General features: G+C 41.2%; 1 protein-coding gene across 9 annotated transcripts in view; it reads left to right on the forward strand.

The window, feature by feature from the left end:
* Nucleotides 1-19,167, forward strand: part of nfia (nuclear factor I/A) — a 188,497-nt gene that overhangs the window by 27,488 nt on the left and 141,842 nt on the right. The window contains exon 1 of one of the 9 annotated variants that reach the window (XM_031786327.1): nt 11,108-11,279. The exons of 6 other annotated variants lie outside the window; for them this stretch is intronic. In XM_031786327.1, coding sequence (XP_031642187.1) covers nt 11,277-11,279 — 3 coding nt within the window. In that variant the 5' untranslated portion in view covers nt 11,108-11,276. Of the gene's footprint in view, nt 1-11,107; nt 11,280-13,752; nt 14,848-19,167 lie in introns of those variants that run through there. 2 more of the 9 variants (XM_031786325.1, XM_031786330.1) reach the window with 2 other exon arrangements.

The following is a 19,167-nucleotide window of genomic DNA, read 5'->3' on the forward strand; positions in this document are numbered from 1 at the left end:
CATCTGGTTCTCTGAGCTAGCCGCTTTTTTGCCCTTTTCAAAACCAATTTCTGGGGAGAGTGTAAGCTGGGGGGTTTTACACCGGGACTGAGGGGGATGACTTTTCTCTGACCTTGTGGTGAAAACCCCTGGCCAAGTTCTGAGAGAGAGGCTTGCCTGTCCAGGGGACTGGACAATACCAATGCCATTTTCTCGTCTAGTCGCTATGGAATTGTCGTGTAATATATGACATATGACGTAAAAAAGTAGGCCTATGCCCCAAACAGTGTGTACCTGTGTTGTCAACCCCGTGTTGTTTGATGCTGGGATGCACTGGGTTTCATTGAGTCACTAATTAACTCAAAGCTGTGCACTGGCAGTCAATGGCCACCAGGGGGAGACATTACTCCAAGACTGGAGCTGCTTTGAGAGCAGGTGCCCCTCAGACATGCTTGAAATTTCCTTTCAGTTAACGATTTTATATTCCGATTTTCTTTGTTTGCTTTAGTTTTCGCTGTTTTATTTTTCAGATATTTCCTTGAAAGCATTTATTTTATGTGACCTTTTGTTTTAAACGATTATTTCATTTGTAATGATTATTATTTTATTTGAACAGGAACCCTTTTGAGTCCCCTTTCATGGGAGAAAAGGGGATGTAAGCACACATTATTTGTTTATGAATTCATCAATAGAATCCATTCAATGTGCTACTTATTTATGGGGAAACCGTTAGTTTCACAGCACAGCAAAGATGAATATGAATTCACAAAGATCAAAGCTTTCCCAGCAGCAGCTATACATTGAAGGTAGAGACATAATGCAGTGATGAATTACTCATCTGTTCTGAATCCCACCTCCCCTCGTCTCAAGAGAAATGTGTATGGAAAATGAAGACATTAAAGGGGAGCGCGGGAGCGCATCAAGAGGATTTGGGTTCTCAATAAGGGATTTGGGCAGCCCCGGCCTGACAGAAGTACATGTTGTGGGAAGATAGTGGGCCCACAACAAAAGCGGCCTTGAACCGAGCCGAGTGGCGCGAGCTCGCTGGCAGGGCTGCTGTCCTCTCCTGCCTTGGCACTGTCGCCCCACGTTAGTCACACCCCAGGAGAGGGGCCCCGAGCCGGGTCCTCCAAGCCGCTCCACGGAGAGAAGCCAGAAAGTCCCACCACTGCTACTGCCACCGTCTACAGTGCAGCTATAAAGCTCACAGCAGACACCTCGCCTGTACAAGGGATATGAATGAATGAATATACAAAAGACAGTAGGCCCCAGTCTACAGTCTACCCCCACATTCTGAAAGTATAGGATGGTAGTATTTCAATTAAAAAAGCATTAAATATTTACGCTATAGTGACTATTCACAAGCAAAGTATGTGGGAGAGGCTTTCTAAAAATAAAAATAAAATGTACCTTTTAATTACTACCATCGACTTGCGAGCCGGCGGGGCCCATCTTTGAACCGGTGTGTCTGCCACTAGGGTTAGCGCAGCGCGAGCCAACCATTTCTCTGTCTCCTCTCTCTCATCTCTCCCAGCTGCGTCCTAAAAGCCTGGGTATGTTAGTTGCTAAAGGCTCTCTCTCTCTCTCTCTCTCCCGCTCTCGCTCTCTCTCCCGCTCTCTCTCTCCTGCTCTCTCTCTCTCGCTCTCCCTCTCCTCCATAATGAGTGGTTGTAATTAGTGGATTGCCTCCGAATCCTCCCTTTTTAGTTAATTTTATCCCATTCACCTGACAATTACACCGCCATGCTGTGGGGGAGATGTGCATGGAGGGAAGGGAGGGAGGGTATGTGTGAGGGAGGAGTGGTGGGGTGGGAGGGAGGGTATGGTCTCCACATCCAGCTGTGTGTGCAGATCTCCTGTTTTTTTTTTGGGGGGGGGGAACAGCTGGCAGATGTCTTATGATGTTTTTATATTGAGTTGGGGGGCTGTGTGTGTGTGTGTGGGGGGGGGGGGGGGGGGGTTGTGAGTCTGTACATCTGTTTGTGTGTGTGTGTGTCTGTGTGTGTCTAGTCTATGAGTGGAGCTCTCTGTGGAGTGAAAGCCACTGCACAGCTACACACACAAAGGCCCTCAACTACAGTCGACTGTAAGCTGAGATATCTTATATAATGTCATAGGCCAATAAGGCCATACAGGTCCGTACTCCGCTATGCAGTGAGCCGCAACTTATGGGGCAGTTTTCCAGGCACAGATAAAGCATTGTCCTGAACTATAAAGCAAGCTCAATGGACACTTTTTAGTCCAGGTCTAGATTTAATCTGTGCGCTGAAAACTGCCTCTATATGTCTTGTAAAGAGCTGGGTGTACTTATCAATATCAAGATACATGGTTGGACGTCAGCCATCCACAATATTGGCACTACAGTACTTCTGTACACGGCCAAACTCACGTGAGGCAAATGACAGCAAACAATTTCAGCTGTTGTGCCACAACACTTTTTTTGTCTTACAGGAAACCCTGTATCCTTTGTAGTCGTTGTGATAATGGTTTGAATTGTGGTGGATTTGTTTTGAATCCAGCCCTAGTGTAGTGAAAAGAGCAGGGCACATCCATGCTAGTTTGCTGCAGGCAGCTACTCCCAGGCCCTGCCTGCCTGCCTAGTAGACAGAAGGAGTGAGGGGAAGGGGAGATGTGTGAGCGAGACCCAGCATATGTCTGGCAATGCCAACAGCTTGCGTATGTTAAAAACTTGCCTGCAGGCCTCTTTTAAAGGGGGCAGTGCTGTTAAAAATGAGATTGTCCATGATATTTCCACACTGAGGTTGAAATAACACTCAGAAATTGTAAAAATGATGTCATTTTTATATAAGAGCTGTTAGGAGAAAAAATGCCTGGAATATCAACCTGTTCAGGTAGGAATGGGATGGAGTTTTTGGCCCATGACATCGCAATCTGATCTGATTACTCTGACCAATGACCAATCATCTTTTATTTACATATGTATCCTCCTACTATGAAGGGGTGATCGTGTAGGCTCTAGTCTAGATGATCCTGTCCGCCAATCAGGGCTGTGAATGTAAATCTATTTAAATTTGTATCGCCACACTCGCACAATCAGACTGACCATTTCAATGGCAAACGGAGGCTGAGGGAAATAAATGAAACATACTTGGCGACTCCACTACAGTCCAGCCCAGCCCCGCTGTAGGTCACACCGCCTTGACACATCCTATAACCTCAATTATGACGGCAATCACTGTCTGGAACGTGAAGGTGCCGGGGCTTCTGCAGTGTATCAGAGAAGCCTGGCTAAATGTAAATGAGGTCGTGGTTTTTGGCGTTTTAGCAGAGAGAGGCCTCATTGAAGTAGATGAGGTAGTGGTTTTGGAGTGTTTCAGCCTTCGTCGTGACGGATGTAGTTGTGGTCACTGCTGGTTGTTCGCTGTGTTGAGGGAGGAGCCAGCCAGTGGCAGGCAGGTGGCACCGGCTGGCTGTCATTACCTTATCCTGTCACAGCTGCAGCTGGAGAGTGAAATGGCCAGAGTGTGTGGAGTTCTGTTTAAAAGGGACCAGCTCATTAAAGCCATTGCAGAGGCACTCTTATCTGTGTTTTGCACACACACACACACACACCACACACGCGCACGCACCCACACACAGTGGTGCAGGTTTCGAGTCTTCCCAGGGCCCATCTGTTCGCCCAGCCTCTCCTTTCATAGCACAACTGGCTTCCCCTTTTATCAGGGCTTCTGTTAGCATGCCGCACCGTACCCCTCTGGTCTGCGCTTGGCTTTCAGGCTACAGGCCCAGCCCAGGCTCTGCTGCTGCTGCTGCTGCTCAGCCGTTCAGCAAATAGTGGAGCAGCTTGTTCGGGCCGAGATGATACAAGGTCTTCTTTTTAATGGGCCAACACCGAGGGACAAACAGGCTTTGTTTTCAAATGCCAAGTGGAACGTGGTCCAAATCCACACAATCCTTTTAAGGGCACTTCCAACCAACTTTACCTGTCTTGAGAATGTTTAGAGCATTTAATTAATTAATTCTGGGCCATTTAGAGATGTATGTGCAGCCTGTAAACATAGCACTCTTGTGTTCTTTTTGTTGTTGTGGCGTCCATCTTTTCTCATCATACCTAATTGATAGAGAGATGACTTTTATTGGTTTGTAATGGTTAGATTTTTGGCACTGGGACAGGATGTCGGTGAATGAGTGAGTGATCTGGGAGTGAGCCCCAGATCACACAGCCCCCCCCCCCCCCTCCCCTCCCCCTCCCCCTCTTCTCTCGCTCTGTGTGAATGTGTGGGCCGAGGAGGAGGAGGCTGAGCTGTGGACTGGTCTTGGCCAACCTCCAGTGTTGGCAGCTCAATGGCAGCAGGTGGAGCCAAGAGGGTCCAAACCGCCCAGTAACCCTCCCTCTTTCTTTCTTTCTTTCTTTCTCTCTTTCTCTCTCTCGTTGTGCCATTATGGGTTGAAAATGTCCATATTGCCCTTCCATCCATTTGTGTCATTTGAATCTAGTGTTGGTGCTGGTTGTTGAGTTGAATCGTTGGGTAATGTACGCTGGTGCCACGGCTTCTCTGGAGAGGGCACAGTAGGGTCACAGGAGAGTAAGGGGATCCACAGACGTGGTTCCTTCTTTATTAATATGGCCCCGCTATGGAAGGGCCTCGGAGGCAAGCTGCTCCAGAACAGGATAGTGTAATTACCCTGGGGCTCAGAGCGTTAACACACACACACACACACACACTCCTCCACTCCCCCAAAAGTGCCATTTCACAGCCATCGTGAACCAGGTGGACATATTGGGGGTATTGTTCTATTTACTGAGGCAGTGGTCTTTTGTGTGTGGAGTACGCCTTGTATGTGCGCCAGAAACTAATTATGACTACAGAGCATTACTCTCTCATTGTGCAATGTTCATACAAGCTTTTTTTACATTCATGTTGTTTTTGTTGTTGTTGTTTGTCACACACAGACACACAGAACGTTTATTCAACAGGGCTGGAAGAGAAAACACTTGTAATGTTTTCAATGTAATAGTTGAGTAAAATATGTTTTCCTAGAATTTGCATGATCTCATGAATAAATAGTCTGTCAGCTCACTGTTGAGTGGTGGAGATAGCCTCCTTGCCTGTGAATTGTAACGTTGGAGATTGAACATTGAAATACCTCCCCCTTGTGGTAAAAGTGTGAATTGTCAAGAGGAGTGGAACCGCGCGTTTCTCAGGCAGTCAGTGCACCATTACGTGGGTTGCAGTTTAGCGGGTACGTTATTCTCGTCAAGATCATATTTACAGCCAGATCACCTTATATCAACCAAAGGTCTTAAAAATTGAACGTTGCTTGTGAATAATAGATGGTATCGAAAATCGATTTTCGATACCATCTATTATTCACAAGCCGAATTCATTCATATGAAGACCTCTTTAGAATTTAAGACATATATTTTCAAAGCTTTTTTCCCTTCATCTTATTAGTTTATTTTCAGCCTATAATGTAATGTATGCATTGAATAATGGTAAACTATTAATAATCATTACTATCAAAAACGGAATTGGTAAACATTTTTTTTATTTATTATGTAACTAATATATTTGAGAGAATAACAGGAAAATAAGTTCACATCCCGAAAGGAGTGAATTGTTTTTTTGGTCTATTTCTCGTCTATTTTTATAATTATATTTGTGTGAATGTATTATTTATTTGACTTCATCCAGACAGAGGTTAGCTTGAAATATACATATATTCAGTTAAAAAATTATATCACAATGTTTTAAGAATTAAATCCATTACGAGGAAGAGCACATTTGTTAAAGCACATTTTTCTCAAATAATATCAGCCCCCCCTCCCTCCCCCATTTATGCTTAATTAATGCATTGAATATTCAGACAGTTGAATTGATAGAGGCATTGGGAGTGTTAGTTTTCCACATGTATCCTACTTTTATGAGGTCCTATTTTCGATATATTATTTTATGTCATAGCATGCCCTACAGCGTCAACAATATGGGTTGTTGAGTACTTATATCATGAGTACATCTATCGACACTGTTTTGGGGCCAACTCTGTTCGTAAATGAAACGTGCATAGATAACCCATACCGGTTTGAAACTACAGTAATCTATTTCAGTGCTGTTGTGTCTAACTGATAGGACTTCAGATCATGTAGTTTCGATCAGGACCCACTAGATGGAGTGTCGACCTGCTTTAATGTGCGGAGAGAATTAATTTGAAGTAGGCACCGAAATATATTTACATTTGTGAACGACTCATCTTTGGCATTCAAATAAGCGAAAAACAATCCCGCTGTCATTAAAAACCTTAGCACTAACATGCTTTTCTTGATATTAGTAGTTTACAAATTATATTTGTATTAACAAATAAATAGTTATTTGACTTAATGGTTTTCAAAATATTTGTTGAATGTAGGCATGTTTAATTAATACGTCATCAATTCTGACTAATAGAAATTAAATCAATAGCTCCATAAATCAACCAAACACTTTAATTTCGTTATTAGATTATCCTGTCAGCTGTATCCTGTTTTACTTATATTGCTATAATTTCAGTTCATATCAATGACATTTCAAGACTTCTACAATCATCCTTTCTACTGTCATGCTGAACGACCAATCCACACCACTATTTATGCCGTCACCGCCTGTAAATTTGGCAGCTTCACAATTGATGAAAAACTATAAACCGAATGAAAAAACAATGACGACTTCTTAAATGACAGAATACCTCTAGCATAGTAAACTGCATGCATTATAGCCGACTAGTTGCCCAGACACTTGGTTCAGCAGTTTTTATTTTATTTTTTACATTTCTTGACGTTTTTTTATTTCCATATCTGGGAAATTATTATGATTTTCTCATGTTGGAATCTGAACTTTCATGAGATGATTACCTTAGTATCATGTTTTATTCTAAGAAAATAGGCTTTAGCGACATTTATCGTTGTGTTATAAACCTAACATTACTTTGGTGTTTTTGTTTCCATGTTTTCCGCAGGCCTATTTTTCAATTCTAGACACCTTTATTCACAGTTCATTCACAGGTAGACCTACATTTGAACAAAAATATAATTCTGAAATCACTTACCTTATATGGTAGCCTTATAGTAGGCTATTTTAAGATTATGGATTTCATTTTTGCACATAATCCATCCAAATGAATTATTTCCATATATAGCTGTGTGTGTGTAAGCAGTATGAGTGGTGTACCTTTACCTCAAAGCAGAATTTATATTTACTGATTTAGCCTAAAAGTTGTGAAGATGGATACGGTGTTTGTCTTGCCCGCCATGGGTGATTTAAGGTTAGATTTGCCTGTAATGTCCATCACACAACAACAACAAACAGTCTAATCGCCATTTAGCGTAAAATGTATCTTTCAGTGACGCGTTTGCAGCAGGTGGTCAAACGTATTTTTTAAAATGTTTGTGTTGAAACCGTCAAGTTTAGATTTTCACACCTCCTTTTTTATAAATCTATTGTGCATTCTCATCCCTGTCGTTTACAAACTTAGAGAAACGGTGGTTTCTTGTACGTACCGAAGAAGGTGATACATATCCTACATCAATAAAAAAAAGTTTTTCAAAATCTATTTTAGGCTGTTACCGTAGCCTTCGAAAGTCGTGATTTTGGGGCAGTGTCAATGTGTTTTAGTCATGAGTTACTCTTCAAGAAATAGTGTCATGGAGAATCGCCTAGGACCGCTTAACTTTGACTGCACTGTTCCAACACAGTAACGCAAACTACAACAAAAAAAACATGCTTATTACGAAGATCATTAACTATTTGAATCAACGCTGGATCAAGTTTAGTCACATGCTTGGTTGGATTGATCTGCCAGTTTTGAAATGGCTAACGACTCTTTATATACTGTATCTATTCAAGTTTGCACCCACTCTCTTGTGATATCCTTTTCAGAGCAGATAGATTTCAGAACAAATGTTCGGAGCTCCGAACATAACTGTTCTGGTAGCCCACATCGGACAGTTGCCGACAATGTTGGTGACAATGGGTAGGCTACATACATATGTGTAGGCACTTCTTCCTCTTTAATCTGTATTCGCAAACTCGCATATGACAGTCAAATGACTTGCAATATTTCACTTCAAGAATAGCCCTGTAATCACCTTTGATGTATCTTAGTTTATGATCCTCCAAACTTGCTTTACCTTGCACTCGCAGAAGCTTTCGGAGAGAGGGGCAGTACAGACTCCATAGACCATAATGTCGTTTTGTGGCGTTCCAACTCATCCTTTAAAGTTCCGATGTCTAATAAGCTTGAAAACCTATTTACATATTCGACTTGATCGTTCCAGTATTTGCTATTCATAAGATGTTGTAACTGCGCACAGCCCCCTGCCGCTTCTTGCTTGGGCATAGTACAGTATATTGGCAGCCCTGGCATGGTTGCTGGGGCTTTGGGCATTTTTGTGTGCAGAACTTGGCAGAAAATACTATAAAGGCGTCTCGAGCCACCATGTCAACGGGTTTTTGTTAAGAACTGGATCGATCTTACCAGATAAAACAAGTAGCAATGCAAAGCATGATATGCTCATTGCACTGGTTTTATTTGGAAGTAGAATACATGTATATGAATTATACATTTATGCATAACTTTGCCTTTACAGCACCGACCCTTCCGCTTGATTTTTTTTGCGGTAGGTTAATTAATAGTTGACATAAACCACGTTATATGTGACTTCAAAATATATGTGACTGTAAGTATTGAGAATTGTGGATAGGCCTAAAGCATACCCGCGCACCCTTCAACGCTGTTTGTGAGCCACCCAATCCTTGTCCAGTCCGTGCATACAACTCAGATGTATTGTGAACTCTTTGCGGAACGTTTGACAACGTTGCCAAGTTGGTAATTTCTCAGTTGTATCTGAAATCAATAATATGATTTAAATGAGACAGTTTCGAGCACAAAATATCATACTTGAGTAAAAACATAATTAATATTGGCATTCAGTTGATGGATGATTTTTTTTCAGGGCACCTTAACATTCAGCCTGACTTTGATTTAACAGGAGAACTCGTTTGAAGTCTAATATGTAACGTATGCTTATTAGCCAAAAAATAAATGACTGAAACAGTTATATTTAACTTGATAGTCACTTTGATTGAACGATTCTAGTGTTCTTATGACAGATATGACATGGCTGTTGTAAGATGAGAAGTGGCAAAAGTGCAGTGTAACCAGTGAACGTTCCTCTGTGGCGAATAGCGACACTAAAAGTAGTGGCCGTTTTGACACTTCATGCGAACCTGTATGATTGTTGGGTGCAGGCGCACAACTTGCACCATAACAGGATATATATACCCTCTGAGCCAGGAGAAAACGCTTAACGATGACGTCACACCGTGTCAATCAGCGACAAACATGTTTAAATTACAAAAATGTTTAAAATTACATTATTAAATAAAAACTTGTCTGGATTTGATTAGATGCTCAATATCTGAGTTTACATCGTTAGGCCTATGTTGGGCTGCTTGTCTTTTTTATATTTTGTTAGTTTTTCGTGGGACCAGATTTTTTTTTTTACACTTTGAATTCAAGAGCGAAGAGGCAGGTGGTTCCCACCTACACAACTGCATTCATTAGTTGGTCCTGAACTGGAACTTGATCAAGCACGATAGGGAATTGACCCTTACCAAACATTGCTTGTAGGTCTGCAATTGACCATTAAGAAGTCATTTGGAAAATTAGGCAGTTGGCTTAGGACGATTTATGGAACATAATTGGGCATGAAGATGTGGTCATGATTTTTATTGCGAAAATATCAAACATGCATTTTAATATAAGCTAAAGGCGACTTCAATAGTAGGATACCGAATGTGAAAACGGAGGATACGCTCCGTTCGAGCCTGCCTCATTGAAATCAGCGTTACAGAAGGTTATAGTGTAGGCTGGACTATGTTCAGCACGTCCCAATACACAACATGCGTTTTGACATACATGAGTCAGCATCCGTGGGAACAATCGCCCCTCATTTCTCAAAATAATGTTCTTCAATAGTAGGCTTTGACCTCAGAGGGACACTCGTTGGATTTGCATGGAATGTCACCTCTGGTCGCGCAAACAGGCTACTTCATATAACCTATAACAAGCAAACACCACATTGTCGTTTAGAAATTGAGTTTATTTGGCTATTTGAGGAAATAATCAACACCACCATTTCGTGTCATGTCCAATGTCAAATGTATAGCTCACCTACAGAATATCAGCTCTATGGGCTACAGTTTCAGAATACTCTTTCACGCAATATATCTATATAACTGCAGTCAACCGCAAGGGCAAAATCAACACGGGAATAAATACACCCCACCAACGGTTCAATCCTGTATGAACACGTATACATCGTATATAGCCTAACAATACAGTCCCACTTTATTCACAAATAGAATGTAGAAGCGTTCAATACGAATATTTTATGACATGATGATGCATGCCTTCTAAATCAATACGACCCCTCCGTACACTATGGTTGACCTTTTACGATATCTCCATGGGGACGCAGTAGAAAATCCGCTGAAAATATTTGGTGTTAATTTTTGTCGACCAGCCATAAACGTGAACCTTCAGTGGAGTTCGCAGATCCTCATTGTAATAGTATAATATTGCTTAGATGTCCAGCATTGCAACAATGCTCTGGTGCTAAAGGTTTAAGCAGCAATAATGCACTAGACTAGTACCAAAAGGCTACGGTTTTTCGATCGCAATAGGCGCCGTGGCGTTCCTCCCTCTGTCCCATGCGCGCCGTAAACGTATAGGAAGGGCTGAGAGAGTGCGGTATGCAGCAATATATAGGTGGAAAAAATGTAGGTTTTCCATGCGGGAGCTAAACGCAGACTGTGTGGTCTGACTGGCACGCGACTCCGGCTCGTTTGCCAGTATGTGACTCCTCGAGGGGAGGACATGGTGAGTGAGAAGTGGCGTTCAGTTGCCGCCCGTGTCCTGCGTGGTTACTATGCAAATCGATTGCGGAAATTAAAAAAAGTGGGACTCGCTCAATCGATTGCAACTTCTGCACAAAGTCTAACAAACCAAGCTGAGATAGGCAGAGTGTGTCGCGAGCCAGTCAGCTTTGCCAAGCTTGGACCGCAGTCAGATATCAAGGAGTAGAGAAGGCTCACTGCTATATATTTTTCTTTTTGGGATTAATACAAGAACCGTTTCCCCTTGTGCTTTATCATACTGTATTTCTTCGGTGTAAAATGCACACAACGGCAGCAAGTTAATACCTTTTGAATTAAACATAAGACTACAACAAAAGGTGGCTGAAAATGAAGCACTTCGTCTCATCAGTCTAAAGTTTCTCACGTACACGTTACATTGCAATGGTACGTGCAAACACCTCTTACCATCTCTTTTTACCCTGAGAAGTTATAGACATGTGCATGTGGCGTGTATGACCTGTACACAGGTTAAAATGTAGCCTAAAATGTCGGTCTTGGCTTTTGTACAGGGATTTGAGAATAGTCCGTATCAATCGGATCTCTTTTGCCAGCGAGGTATGCCAATGCGGATATCTTTATCGCCAAATAACTTTGGTATTGGAATAAAACAGAACAAAGCCTGCATTCTCCGCGTTGCCTTCTGACAAAACGGCATCGTAGTGACCAGATTGAGAAATGCAATGTTTCGTTATGTGGTAACTAGTTGTTCTGCAGCGTAAACGAGCGATTGCAGAAAAACGCTTTCTCGACAAAATCTTTGTGACATGAGTTTTGTCCAATAAGATGGATGCTGGGCTTCAAATCCTGGAGTTTAGTCCAATCAGAGGACGGAGCTCTAGCATTGCACGGAGGACATGGATACCGGAAGGCTGGCCAAATACCGATAGCAAGTTAGCCTATTGCCCTATTCTCAATAGAGGTTCTATGCGCTGCAACATGAGAAAATATAGTGCACGTCTCCTGAATTTATTGTCCGGCCAAGCACATGAACTATATGGGTAGACCATTTTCCCTATTCCGCCCTCTTATTGAGTTGCGCAATGGCGTGTGGCTTGTATTTACTCCTAGACAATTATTAAAATTACTCGAGCAACATTTTATTTTCAATGTTGAGTAACACATGATCTATAGTCCATATAGTGAATAATCACTTCAGTTGGGTATAGGTTAACGATTGTCCCATTCGTTGTGAGTGCTTTCAGGAATTCAAGCAGCCTATGCTACAATATTCTATTATTAGGCTATGCTGCAATAACAATAACCTAGAAGCAAAAGCAGTTGCAAGTCCACGTTTAGCCTTGACGGTATGTCAATGAAACTTTAGACTGTGAAGAAGCATGCATCTGGTGTTGCTGAATCTCGCTGTCTTGGTGCAGGTGTGTGTGTATATAGTGGTCAGATGTAGCTGCGTAGCAGAACCACACACTCCACTTGTGGTCGCTTCCCTGGCCATTTCCTAGAGGGCGCACAACTGACTTCTCCCTCTGGCCAGAAGTTGTTCACTGAAAACAAATTCGAGCAGCCCATACAGAATCAGTGGACCAAGAGTGGGTGACTCATGTCGGTCCAATCTGATATTTGAACAGAAATCCGTCACACCTATGTTGGACGCCTCCAGGCGTACTGTAGGCTAATTATGCTATAGGCAAGTCCTGTTTAAATGTGTTTAAGTGTATAGGTTTTACTTTTGTTTAAACCACTAAATGGGTGTGTCTTTATTGCCATTATTTGCAAGGGCAGGTGAAGCACCAAAAAGGCTACCAATGCTAACCGTGGGCGTTTGAGATGTATAGGCTATAAAACAATAGTAGCCTAATTTAGGAGTATGACATATTGTAAAATGTTGCTCAGTCATTTGATATAGGCGGTATACCGAAGTTATTACGCATGCTTTACGCATGTAGTTTTCACTATTGCCAAGTATACCTTTTGTTTGAGGCTTTTTGGGGAGATTTTGTCCACGTGATATTTAATTTGAATTCTTTGTCTAGACGGTAATGATTGAAACTCAATGCATTACGTTTCAAGTATGCAGTGATCGGTAGAGCGTGCGTAAAATGCTGGAGTTGCACGATGCTTTGGTTTTGGATAATAGGCCTGTCGGTGTTAGGAGGGCACCGTGATCATGCTTACATAATGACATGTGAGTCAGGAAAATGATTGGTAATCTTGTCTGTCGAATGGCCCTCGCTCGTTTATATTATATAATTATCTGGGGAGATACTTGGTTTTGGGTTATGTAAAGTTGAATGCACTTCATTGAATTGTTAAGATTCTGCTCTCGTTGCTCCGTCCCTCATATGAAACGTGTTGTGCAAATGGACATAAATTGGCTCGTATGCCATGAACAGATAGATAGGTCATGCATTGATTTGCATGTAATGTATGTCAATTATCATCCGCAATAACAATACGCCAATGCCAATAGGCTAAAAGCCTAGTGATAGCTTCATAATAACAATGTATAATAATACAAATATTTCTAATTATAACTTGTTGTAAATATGGATAGGTGTCGAAAAATAATATGGAATACCCAACAGTCTGTTACTTTGTCCGACGAATTTAAAAGTTAAGCATTTGTTCAAAAGGGGCGGTATATCCCTTATATAGTGCGTGGTGATCTCTTGAGCTCACTCTTCACCGCCATACGCTGTTTAATTTGCGTTAAACATCATATAAGAACATTTATTTAGCAGTGTTGGTGTGGCAGTTTTGCGCGAGCCCTGCTCTTGATTGAAATTGATAGGTTTGCGTTGTTTGAAAAGCCATTTCATTCCGGGGCTAATGGGCTCAAGTAGACAGGATAAGGCAGACTATAATTTGAAAATTTAAATATATATATATGATATATTTCTGTCCTACATGTTCATTGCATTTATGTTGGTCTTATTACTTCCCTTAAACCGTGTATACTTTGGGAGCTATGCTGAGAGGGGAGTACAAGAGTTTGTCCTTCAGGCACTGTGGACAAAAGTGAACTGTATGTATCTGTATGGAACTCGGTGCAGGCGGTTGTGGCTCCTGTCGCCGTAGACAGGACAGACGCAACACGGATTCACTTTATCGTCTGCTGTTAGAGATAATTTTCTAAACGGAAACCAGCTGTCGGGCTTCAGCGACAAGCAATTGTTTGGGTGTTCTGGGATATTATCACCTTCATTAACTACCGCACCCTCCTTGTTCGTAAATCCGACAGACTCATTTCGGAGTTCGCTCCACCGTGAAGCCAGCCGCACCACATGCCTTCAATGCTTTCGGTTGTTGCGAGCTTTGTTTTGTCTCTTCGAGAAACCGGAGTGAATGGGAGAACTCATATCGAGTTCAGAAGAACGAACGTCTGACAATCAGCATTTTTTTGTAATGGTATTAGTATGAGAACAAGATTAGCACTGTCCGAAGATGACTTATTTTATTCCTATTTCCCGTGATTTTTAACCTCTCCGCTGCAGCCAGTCTGCCTTTGGACTTTTCTTTTATTGTTGAATATGCCTCTGGTGAAAGTTTTGGGTTATCCAACGAAGAGACTGCTCTACGGCTTTTACTGCACTGTACAATAGATGCGTGCGGAAAGTGGAAGCAGTGTAACTCGAGGCGGGGTTAAAGTTCAGCTCTATGGGGTGGTGAAGCGTTGGTTGCAGTTCGCAGAGTTGGAAATGTGAAAGCAAGAAGCAGGCTTTATTTTTCCCTCTCTCTCCCTTCTGTCTCTCCTTTTTTTCTTTCTTTTCAAAACACGGACACAGCCATCACGGACACAGCCATCACGCATACACGGGCAAACACGGACACACACCCACACATAATTCACACATACACACACACTCACTCACACACCATCACACACATAAACACGCAGACCCGTTCGTGTAACCCAAACACACACACATACATACACCCTCCACATCCAAGATTAGATACAACAGATATGTATTCTCCGCTATGCCTAACACAGGTAAGTGAGCCTTTCGTCTGTCTTTAACCATTTTTGTTGCATTTATGCTTTCTTCCTCAGGGACAGGGCGAAATGGACTGACGTTGCTCAAGACAAACTGTGTGCAGTAGCATTCCTGGTTTGTCAGAGCCATCTGAACGAAGTAACACATGGCGGATGGCGTCTATCTCCTACATATGTACACATATATAAGCATGTCTATTTTAGTTCATATTAGACCTATATCGATGTCGAGCGCGCTTTTACGTGGACTACTTTTTAAGTTCCAATCCTAAAATGAAGATGGCCTTTCCTATAAGTTGCATGTGCACGTTATCGTCTTCCCACATATTTGATATGAATGAATGCACACAACGTTTTTACAAAAGGTGGCAACATCATTTTCCATTGCTCCCCTGGACGGCTTCCTCTAGGTCTCTGCACTTGGGAGTCATTAACATGCATGCAATTGTCACTTTGTATTGATTACTGCTAAAACGCGATATTTAAAAGGCTGCATTTTGCTGGGTCTAACTTGTATCCCAAAAGTTTCAAACTTAGAATCAGTGTTGTAAGCGTTCGATTTTTTAGCTTGTTCTTTGGCAGCAGTAACTTTTATGAATTTAAAATGTTGCTGTGTGTCTTTACACCTCTTCCACTGAATCGAGTCGCCGCCACTCTCGGGCATTGAACTTTGTCATGATCAATGTGCACCGGGAAAGCACAAGTTAGGACATTAAACGTTTCAAGGCTACTGTTATATTCGATGGATAAAACAAAATTGTGTGTGTGTTTTTTGCGCACTACGGCTATGACTGACATGTAGCATGCTCAATAACTAAGATTATCTTTTAGACTTACTAAAAACTTTCTGCTCCAGAAGATTGTTAGGTTTTCTCGGATTTGATTCTTGTTCGAGTTTGATTACCCGAAATATGGTGTTTTGTAGGCCTAATCAAAAAGTGGTCGAGGTGGGAACGTTACATAGGTTGAATAGCTTGTTAAATGGTCAGTTGCATATCCATGTGGTTGGTGTTTAAATCCATTATCGGCTTACCTAAAATGTATTTTAAAAATTATATATAAAATGTATCATGATACAGTTTTGGGTTTGTTTAAGATTTGACAAGATGTATTTGTTTTTGAAATTGATTTATTATTGACCACCAACAGGCATATTGGCCTCGTCTCATGTCAGTTGTATTTAACTATCAACACAATTTATGTTTTAAATTATCTTAAAATAAGATTATGATTTTTCCCTAAGTTGATTTCATGTTTTCATATATTTTTATTTTTGGGATATACTTTTCCCCCCCAAACATGTTGTCACTATGACCACGTTATTGGTTGTAAATGTATGTAAATGACAAACACCTGACTTGATATCAATGATGGGTTCTCCTCCTGGACTTGCCAACCTTTACAATGGAAGACCATTTCAAAACCAATACTGCTCCAATACCTCTAGTGCCAAGCATATCTAATAAGTCCTGAATATTTATCTAGAATTATTTTATAAGAATGTACAGTGCATCTTTGAGGCAAGACCGAAATGGGCCTAAAGGAGAACTGAAACCTGATATTAGTTCGACACAAACTTGAGAAGGGACATTTAGAGAAATGGCTCGCTTGAGTATGTAAAATATTAATTCATACAAATTTTGCCTGGATATGTTTTTTTTATTTCTTAAAATGAGACTGTGAATTCACATGCAATACAATTCATCTCAACTGTATAAAGCAGAATCTGCACTAATTGGCTAATTAAGTATAAGTATTCAGAGTTGAATGATATACAAAGATACTTTGTGTGTGTGTGTGTGGGTTACCCTCTTATCCATTCAGTTAGGGCAAAAACTGTTTCATCAAGTCTAAAATCTTTTAAGTCAAGATCGGTTCATAATCAAAGGCTTTCGATTGATTCAATTATATTTGGCTTTTTGGGGGGAGGAGGGGGATCCTGTACAAGACAGGCAAACCTAAATAACTTCCACATGTTTTGTTCACTGCAAAGGATAGAATATGTAACCTAGAATTGAAAATTGAACATTTGCATTCTTTGTGCATTCATGGAAAAAATATTGATAATTCCCCGAATTTGCCTTTGCATCTTGTCTTTGAGGCACATGGTATCGTTTTGTGTCGTGGTGGAGGAGATGCAGGGAATGAAACAATTGTGCACATTGCATGGATTTGGGAAAACACTTACAAGTACACATACCCCTTACGGCCAACGTGAGGCTGTTTGAGTCCGCTGCAACTTTGTAAAAGCAGGAAGATATGCCTTTTGTGGAAATTGCTCCAATTTGATTAACAATGGTGAGGCGTCCGCTCTGTTTAAGTACGTTTACTGTTGTGGGCAGGAAGAGAGGCGAGAGTAAACTCGGTCGACACACTGTCATAATTGCCTCTGTGTTGTGGTGTGGGGTAGCGTGGGTGTCAATAGGAGGAGATTACCAACATTGCTTTTCTAAATTACAGTTATTCATGAGTTGTTGCTACAGGCCTGTTCTTTGTAAACATTCGATTTGTCACCAAGGTGTACAGAAATTAAAACAAACTTCACAGCTGGAGATTTCGTACTTAACAATTCTCCTGACACGCTTTTAGTAGTGGATATAATATTTTCTAGGGTTTTGTTAATGGAATTGAAATGGATGATACATATTGAAATGTGGCCTACATAAAATAGTTGTGTCACGTGTACGTTTTGTGTGTGTGTGTGTGTGTCATTAATGTTGTGAAGAAGCAAAAAAATAACAAATATAGACTATGCAGGTATTGTTCAAATGGCCCGGAGACAGGGGAGAACTATATTATATACAGAAACCAGAAATAACAATGTATAATGTCAGCCATTGAGGAGTGATATTTCATAGCACATTGGCTGAAGTTACTCCGAGTGTCGCTGAAGGCAGTTGGAGAAACCATTTACTGGATTTTACCCAAGCTCAAACAATACCATTTCCATGCCTATGAGGCAAGGGCGTGAAAGTATTTTTGAAATTCGAGGAATAGTGTGGCGTCATTGTATTTGGTTGTATTATATTTGAATTCAGCCGTATTCTTGATGATTATCCCTGCGTTTGTGCTCGCAAACTTGTGTTAGTACATGTATTAGTGACCACATGCCAGTCAGAGGTTTCCACACGTATCAAGATTTGTTCTGCATTCTTTTATCTCTGAATAGTTGAGTACATTTTGCGTACTCCAAGGCCCGCCCTGGGTCTCCAAATGGGCCTCATATCAGAAACATGTCTCCTTGTACTCCGACCAGTCACTACATCACTGCCAACCTCTACTGAGAGTGTTTGGGAAATGAAAATACGTCCCTGTTGTAAAATTGCAAATTGGAGTGGTGGTTTGTCATTGTTTATTTCATTTGATTGGATTTGATTGGTGCTTTTAAAAATATAACTGTTAGTTCTGTGCCTAGCCTAGCTTGCCCTCTGTAGGACACAGTCCAGACAAACTATGTACTCTAGTCACTGTATATATGCGTGTAAACACTCGGCCTAGAAGAGCTGCATATCTGCTCTGGTGCTTAATGTAGCATACTGTTTTATAGCATGATCTAGTGTGACACACTTGTACAAAATTGAAGCTGAGTATTTGGATTTGGCACACTTACTAGTTTTAGTTCAAATGTTGTATCCGTATGCCCTGAGGTATTTGTTTTATATAAAAGGCAAAGATTTTATTATCTCATTTGTTTATAAACGCTTTTAGTACATATTCATGATTTTTTTTTACAACCAGGTATTTTAAAGGACTAGGCACCTTTCATCTCTTTGGTAACTCTGTTCTGTTTCTTTTTATATACTGTAATTATTGAAAATGTCCGTAAAATGGGTACAGACTAACGGTTCAATAGATTTAATGGCAGTGGTCATTAATCCATGGAAATGTCTTTGTCCCTCAAAAATATTCTAGTGAGTTTTCAGATGCGAGACTAGTTTAAATAGGAAAGTGTTGTTCTGAGGTTGATTTGCCTTGTTCCGTTGGCGTTGCTTCGTTTAGCTGTAGTGTCGTGCTGTAACATTTCCACTGCCTGTTTCAGGCCAGATTATGAGAGGGAGCAGATTCTCAGGCGAAAGCTCCAGTGTGTGACTGCTAGTAGCAGGTGTAACCAACCAAAATTGGGACTGATCCACAACATGCCATCTATCCACATTCTTGCTGTAATAGCTGTACAGGGAGCTGGTGAAAGCCCACAGAATATACCAGTCTTGGAACCGTTTCAGAGGGAAACGTTTGTGCCTGTACATATTGCATGCATGTGTGTGTGTCTCTTTGTGTGTGTGTGTGCGCACGTATATTATATGTTTGCATGGCGAA

This window comes from Oncorhynchus kisutch, linkage group LG13 (genome assembly GCF_002021735.2).
Source record: "Oncorhynchus kisutch isolate 150728-3 linkage group LG13, Okis_V2, whole genome shotgun sequence".
In the NCBI taxonomy this organism is placed as follows: domain Eukaryota; kingdom Metazoa; phylum Chordata; class Actinopteri; order Salmoniformes; family Salmonidae; genus Oncorhynchus; species Oncorhynchus kisutch.